The sequence below is a fragment of the Bos mutus genome, chromosome 5 (assembly GCF_027580195.1).
Source record: "Bos mutus isolate GX-2022 chromosome 5, NWIPB_WYAK_1.1, whole genome shotgun sequence".
Classification (NCBI taxonomy): Eukaryota; Metazoa; Chordata; class Mammalia; order Artiodactyla; family Bovidae; genus Bos; species Bos mutus.
The window spans coordinates 41244989-41253093 of record NC_091621.1 but is presented as its reverse complement, the minus strand read 5'-3'; the positions used below and the strand labels follow the sequence as shown (position 1 = coordinate 41253093).

Sequence of the window (8105 nt, the reverse complement as noted above, 5' to 3'; positions counted from 1 at the left end):
CCTTGCTGCGTCTCTGGTTTATAGGAGGATGTTTGCAGAGCTTTATTCTAATTTGATTATAAGGAATGCGAAAGATGGAGAAGCAGGAGATATGAGTCCTGAAGTCTGTTTCTGCTTCTTACTGATGGTCTAAACCTGGGCAAGTCATCTTTGTTTCTGTGGCTCACTTTCCTCATTTTTAAATGAAGATTTTGGTCTGGTGATTTTTATGAGATCTTTTCCTGCTTTGACAATCCAGCCTACCAAAACTCCAATTTATACCCCATTTCTGTATTAGACAAGTTATATTTTCTAATTCCCTCTTCCTACCTTATATATGCAATAGGGCTTTTGGCATTCAGACCATATTTCTCTTGTTTCAAAGCCCAGCAACTCCCTAATGAAGTCCCCATAGCCTGTTTAGGGACATATAGTGCTAGGCAAGGGGGGAATAGGACATTCCTCTCCTATTCTTAATGAAAACTAAGACTTAGGAAACAACTTGGTATTCATCACATAATTTTAGTTTGAATTTGAACCCAGTGTATTCCCATGCTCTTCCTTCCCTAATTATGTGACAAAAGGCTTTCCCTCAAGTCAACAGGGTTTTAGGAATAATCCCTGTGTGTGTTTGTGTGTGTGAGGGCAGGATTAAATGGCTATTCCTCCACTGATCTCACACATCTACTATTATTTTGCCTTAGTTACATCCTCAGGAAGGCACATGCTCTGGAAAACGTAAAGGACCAGCTCCACCAAGTGTGCAGAGCAGAAATGCCATTGAAGCTGGGACTGTTTGACTCAGTTCCACTCCCTAGCCTTCCTCTCCAGAGAAATAGCCTCATCTTGGAAATTTCTCCTGTGAGTGAACCACATTATGAGGCCATGATTTTCAGAGAGCTTTGCTGAAGGAAACAGACAATTGCAGAGAGGATCTTAGCTTGAGGGTCAAAGGATCAAGAACAGATAGAAGTCAGGGAGCTGGCATGGAAGTGGTCTTGGCTGATGTGACCTGTCAGTTTTTGGATAGAACAATTGCTGTTGTATTTCTGAGAACTCTCTTGAGAGCTGAATGGGAGATGGGGTGGCAGTTGAGCATTTGTTCTGCATTCTCTAACTCCTTCTCCTTCCTCTACACCTGGAACAGGTCTTGAACCAAGTCAGGGATCTGAAATGGTCCAGGGTCAGATAGGTGTTGGAGAGACTCTGGGGAGGGGGTCAGAGTGCTCATGCAAGCTCTTGTGATGATGACCTTGGGTGGTGAACCCAAATTTGGACTCTTGTCTCTTTGGATCCCAATCTCTTCTATAGTACTTCCCTCTGACATCCGTATTGTCATGAAGGACACACATTTTTTTTTTTCATATGCTCCTTCTCTCACATTCATTATTTTTCTTTGCACACTATTCCCTTGTAGCCCAGCTGGTAAAGAATCCACCTCCAGTGAGGGAGACCTGGGTTTGATCCCTGGGTTGGGAGGATCCCCTGGAGAAGGGAAAAGCTACCCACTCCAGTATTCTGGCCTGAAGAATTCCATAGACTGTATAGCCCGTGGGGGTTGCAAAGAGTCAGACAGGACTGAGAGACTTTCACACCTCATTAACACTAACAGAACATACTAAATATTGGAGATACAGAATCTGTTAGACAAGGTTTTAGAGGAGGATATGTGCTAAGTTGCTCAATTGTGTCTCTTTCTGACACTATGGACTGTAGCCTGCCAGGATCCTCTGTCCATGGAATTCCCCAGGCAAGAATACTGGAGTCAGTTGCCATGTCCTCCTACAGGGGAATCTTCCCAACCCAGGCATTGGACCCACATCTCCTATGCCTCCTGCATTGACTTTACTACTAGTGCCACCTAGAAAGTCCTTAGAGGTGGATGCTGCTGCTGCTAAGTCACTTCAGTCGTGTCCGACTCTGTGCGACCCCATAGACGGAAGCCCACTAGGCTCCCCTGTCCCTGGGATTCTCCAGGCAAGAATACTGGAGTGGGTTGTCATTTCCTTCTCCAATGCATAAAAGTGAAAGTGAAGTCGCTCAATCATGCCCGACTCTTAGCGACCCCATGGACTGCAGCCTACCAGGCTCCTCCGTCCATGGGATTTTCCAGGCAAGAGTACTGGAGTGGGGTGCCATTCCTCTTATTTCCTAGGACCATATAAGAGAATGGACTCCTCAGACAGGTCTACTATTCATTCCTTCATTCACTCTATAATCAACAAATAGTTATTGAAGATTTACTCTTTGCTATGTTCTACTCCATGTGTTACTTATTAAGGACAAAGACAAGAGGAGACACACTGATTTTATTTCATTTCTTTCCAAGTTACTCTGGAGCTCTAGATTTTGCCAGGCAATTTTTGGTATGGGAACAAAGAAGGTCTCAGTACTGAGATGGGACTCTCCTGAAATGAAGTGGGGTATTTACTAGTGGTCACATTTCTACTTTGTGCATAGTAAAACAAGTGAGGGAGAGGCAAAGAGGAGGTGTGGAAAGGGCAAGAAATGGGAGGAAAAGCAAAAGCTGTGAAATGGCTGATGGAATTGTAAAGATCTTTTTTACCTTTTCCCCCTAATTTTATGGAGAGATAATTGACATAACGGAGAAGGCAATGGCACCCCACTCCAGTACTCTTGCCTGGAAAATCCCACGGATGGAGGAGCCTGGTGGGCTGCAGTCCATGGGGTCGCGAAGAGTCAGACATGACTGAGCGACTTCACTTTCACTTTCCACTTTCATGCATTGGAGAAGGAAATGGCAACCCACTCCAGTGTTCTTGCCTGGAGAATCCCAGGGATGGGGGAGCCTGGTGGGCTGCCATCTATGGGGTTGCACAGAGTCGGACACGACTGAAGCAGCGCAGCAGAAGCAGCAGCAGCAGCAGCAGCAATTGACATAAATTAATGTGTAAATTCTAGGCATACAGCATGATCGTTTTACAGATATATATATTGGAGGAAGATATGGCAATCCACTGCAGTATTCTTGCCTGGAGAATCCCGTGGACAGAGGAGCCTGGTGGGCCACAGTCCATAAGCTTGCAAAGAGTTGAACATGACTGAAGTGACTGAGCACACATGCATATATATACATACACACATATGTGTGCATGTATATATATGTATATATACATATATGTGTATATATATATGCATTGCAATAGGTTTAATTAATATGCATCATCTCAAAACAACTAATTGGGAAAATCCTGAGAGTTCTCTCTGATGTAGAATATTTTTACACATTGAGGTAAGGGGAAGCATTTTTGGCCCATACATGGTTCAGCCTGAATTTTGTTGAACCAGAACAGCCTGTCAAACTCACAGAGAATATCTGTTTTAACCACTGAGATAAAGAATGTCTGTTTTGAAAATAAGGATAACAAACTCCCTTCACACAACATCCATATTAACATCCTCAAAAATATGGTTCCATTCCCAGACACTAGGGTCCTGCTGTCTCACTGTATATGGATTATAATTGTCTCTTTTTGGACACTTGAGGAATACACCCCTGTCATGTTTGATGTATGTTCTTTTTTCTGTTAAGGTAGATGATCATGCTAAAAATCATGCTTCAGTGGGGAAGTTTCTCAGAATTATCTGAGAGGCTGTCTCCTGGGCTATAGCCCTAAATTTGGCTCAAATAAAACTCCTCTATTCTTAAAAAAATTCCCATCATCTCATAAAAGTGAAAGTGAAGTCGCTGAGTCTTGTCCGACTCTTTGCGACCCCATGGACTATAGCCTACCAGGTTCCTCCATCCATGGGATTTTCAAGGCAAGAGTACTGGAGTGGGGTGCCATTTCCTTCTCCAGGAGATCTTCCTGACCCAGGAATTGAACCCAGGTCTTCCGCATTGTAGGCAAACGCTTTACCATCTGAGCCACCAGGGAAGCTCTCATAAAGATATCATATAAAGAAAAGAAAGAAGAAAGAGGAAGATCTTTTCTCCTTGTGATGAGAACTCTTAGGATTACTCTCTTAACAAATTCCCTGTATATCATACAGTGGTGTTAATTATAATCATCATGTTGTGTACATCCCTATACTTATTTTACACTGGAAATTTGTACCTTTTGATCACCTTCCTCCCACCCTCCACTCCTGATAACTACATGTCTGATATCTTTTTCTATGAGTTTGGTTGATCTCTAGGTTCCACATGTATGTGACATCATATTGCATTTGTCTTTCTATGTCTGACCCATTCCACTCAGCATAATGCCTTCAAAGAACTTCCATGTTGTCACAAGTGGTAGAATTTCCTCATTTTTAAGGCTGAATAATATTCCATTGCTTTATCCATACCTTTTTAATCCATTCATCCATACCTTTTTTAATCCATTCATCCATTAATGAATACCTAGATTCTTTTCATGTCTTGGGTACTGTAAATAATGCTGCTATGAACTTGGGACTTCCTGCATGGCTCAGTGATAATGAATTTGCCTGCAATGCAGAAGGCACAAGAGACAGGGGGTTGATCTCTGGGTTGTAAAGATCTCTTGGAGGAGGAAATGGAAATGCACTCCAGTATTCTTGGGTGGATAATCCCATGGACAGAGGAGCCTGGAGGGCTACAGTCCATAGGGTCGCACAGAGTCAGATGTGACTGAGCACACATGTATCAACATGGGAGCTCATATATTTTTAAAAGATATTTATTATTTATTTACTTATTGGCTGTTCTGGGTCTTTGCTGTGGCCCCTAGGCTCATGGAGGTGTGCAAAATTTCTCTAGCTGAGGTGGCTGTGGGTGTATTTTGTTGCCCCACACAGGCTTCTCTTACTGCCCTCCAAAGGCTTCTTGAGGGGCCTGATTTCACGGGCTCTAGAGTGTGCAGGCTCAGTAGCTGTAGCTCATTGACTTAGTTGCTCTTCTGTATGTGGGATCTTAGTTCCCTGACCAGGGATTGAACCTATGTCCCCTGCATTGCAAGGCAGATTCTTTACGACTGGATCACCACAGACGTTCTTGCACATGTCTTTTTGAGTTAGTATTTTCATTTCCTTTGGCTCTATTCCCAGAAGTGGAGTTGCTGGGACATTTGGTGGATCTATTTTTCACTTTTTGAGAATTCCTCTATATGGTTTTTGAGAAAATTTTCTTGTGTAGTGACTGGGTCATCTGTGGATGGATGCCATCAATTCTCCATCTTGCTTGACTAGGGAAGCGCACAAGGGTCAGAGGAACTAAGACTTCCATTTGGGACAAGAATTCATGCTGAGATATCTTAGAAATGAAGCTCTGTATCTCCTCTTCTTTCCCATGACTTTTCCTCTTATTATGAGGAGGCAGTAGAGTCTGGCTTAGAAGGTGAGCCTGGGCTTCCTGGCCAGCATCCTCCTAAGAGCCGCCTTCACCTCCTGGTTCTTCAGACTGTAGATAAGGGGGTTCAGTAGTGGGGTCACCACACTGTACTGCACAGATAGAACTTGCTCCAGGGCTGAGCCAGAAGCTGGAGTCATGTACCTTGAAGGGAATTGCACAAAGGAATAAAATGAGCTCAGGACAACAGATACTTGGCTGTAGGTAGCCAGGGTCCATCCCATCCCAGACTGCAAAGAGGGTCCTCTGGGTTGAATTAGCTATCACTGGTAGAAGCATCTAGAAATGACTGTATTATCATGAGAAGTCAGTCATTTCTGCCTTCAAATACCTCCATACATGAGTGATCTTATGCTGAACATTATAGGAGCTGCCCTAAGGAGAAAAAGGAAGTTCTGCAGTATATGAAGTGCTCCAGGTTAGAATAGAACTAAAAATGATTTCACGCATTTCTATAGTACTTCATACTTTTCAAAGTGTTGAGAATATGAAGAATGTTTTCTCTTCTTTTTTTTTAAAATATATACAACTGTATGTTCCCATCTTGTCATGATTGTTCCTTACAAAACTATATGCTAGTCCAATAATGCTGTCATTTTCCCCAACATTTATGGCTCTTGAATTATCCCCGAATGACAGCACATTTTTTTTCTAACGCTCAGTGGAACAAACATTTGTCTGTTTTAGCACATTTAGCACCTTTGGCTTAGAAAAGAAGCCAAGACCTGTAAATAAAGTGAAAGATAAAACTATGTTTAGCACGATATGAATGCTAAATGATTATGAATCCAATAATGGTAAGACTAATTGTGCAAATCCATCTCCAGATTCACTAGTAGAGAGCACAGGCCACTAGTGACTCTATTTCCTGGGAAGCAAGGGCTCATCGACTAGAGCTGTTTATGTTTGAGAGAAAGGTGGTAGAAAAGAGCTTGAGGTTTTCAAGCCAGTGAGACTCAGTTTATATTTTGCCTCCATTCTTAGCTTGTTCAGGCAACTTTGATAAAGCACCTGGTTACTCCTGAAACTCAGTTTTTTTAAATCAGAAATTGAGCTTAATAACATTTATCTTGTGGTATGACACATACTAAAATTGATCTTGATTGTGCAAAGCAGTCGTTGTAAGTAGCTGCCTAATTAATAGTTATAGGACAAATAGGCTTTGGATCATCATCTTTCAGTAGGAAAGAGAAATGGCATCTGTTTCAAATACAATATATTATATACATATTTTATCAAACTCTGAATAAAAGCCTACTAAGGTCTCTCTGATTCCCTTCCAAAACTGCCAAAACGTAGGTTAATGAAATTAGGAAATCCTTTAGTCCTTGTATAAGCTTATTTTTCAGAGTTAGACAACTGAGGTCTCGGAAAGAAAATAAATTTTTAATACTCCACACAGCAGAGCCAGAACTAGAACTCAGGACTTCTGAATTCTTGTGCAGTTCTTTTCTTACTACTTTGCAGTGCTCTGTTCTACAGATCACCATTAATTTCAAGTGAAAAATATCCCACTTCCACATTCTGGAGGTATAGCAATGACATACCTGAAAACTCCTGAGCCATAAAAAATGGTGACCACAAGAAAATGAGATGAACAGGTAGAGAAGATCTTATTCTGACCTGAGGCAGAGTTGATCCCCAAGGCTGTCATGATGATATGGGTGTAGGATCCCAGGAGTAGGACAAGGGTCCCAAGGCCCAGGACCACCATGGTGGTCAGGATGGAGGCAACGCTCATGTAGGGGTCAGAACAGGCCAACAGGAGCACTGGAGGAAACTCACAGGCAAAACTGCGGATGAGGTTGGGACCACAGAAATGCTGCTGAGCCAGGAGGATGGTGTTAAGCAGGCCAGTCCCCATTCCTATGGCCCAGGAGGCTCCCACTAGGCCAATACATATCTTCTTATTCATGGTCACCACATATGACAGGGGGTGGCACACAGCCTGGTACCGGTCATAGGCCATGACTGAAAGGAGGCAAGCTTCAGTGGCCCCAGAAAATATGACCAAAGAGATCTGGGTGAAACATTCAAGGAAGGATATAGTCTTCCACTTGGAAAGTAGGTTCTCTAGCAGCTTAGGCACAATAACTGAGGAATAGAAAGCATCCAGGAAGGAGAGGTGACTGAGGAAGAAGTACATGGGGGTGTGGAGGTGGGAGTCAGTCCTGATCACCAGCAGCATCAGCAGGTTCCCTGTGAGGGTCAGGAGGTAAACCACCAGGAATGTTACAAAGAGTACTGCCTGGATCTGAGGGTTGTTGGATAGTCCTTGGAGAACAAACACAGTGACTCTGGTTGTGTTGCCAACTTCCATGGAGCATTAGAGATTCCCTTCAGAGGCACAAGAACAGAAAAGAATGGTCCAGTGTGCTATGAGTCTCAGAGAATGTCTGGAGATGAGATGCTATGAATAAAGCTTCAGGGCTGACCCAGGATGGATTGTGTAGCAGAGGCAACCTTGCCATGTCAGACCTCATCAACACTTTCCAGCTCAGGGCAGTAATCTATTGGCTAAGGTGGAGGTGTAAAATGGGAAAGAAATATGTAGAGAATCAAACCTAAAAAGAAAGGAGAAGAGAAAAGAGATTATTCAGGCTGGAGAAGGAAATGAAGGGAATAGAAATAGACACCAATGCACTGAGAACTGTCATTCTCCAGTTTCAAAAGGAACAAAGTTCAAACAACTGGAAAGCTCACTGGCATAGTGAGTAAGCAATAAAGATATTGACTGGTCATCTGGCTGATAGTCTATGATGCACGTTTGAATGACTGGCAGAGGTACTGT

General features: G+C 42.9%; 1 protein-coding gene across 1 annotated transcript; it reads right to left on the bottom strand.

The window, feature by feature from the left end:
• Nucleotides 1–5295: 5295 nt before the first annotated feature.
• On the bottom strand, nucleotides 5296–7634 carry LOC102276748 (olfactory receptor 8S1). Its single transcript, XM_005896413.2, has 2 exons — nucleotides 6862–7634; nucleotides 5296–5458 (listed from the first exon to the last, which is right to left on the bottom strand). The coding sequence occupies exons 1-2, from the start codon at nucleotides 7632–7634 to the stop codon at nucleotides 5296–5298; spliced, it is 936 nt and encodes a 311-aa protein (XP_005896475.1).
• Nucleotides 7635–8105: the final 471 nt, after the last annotated feature.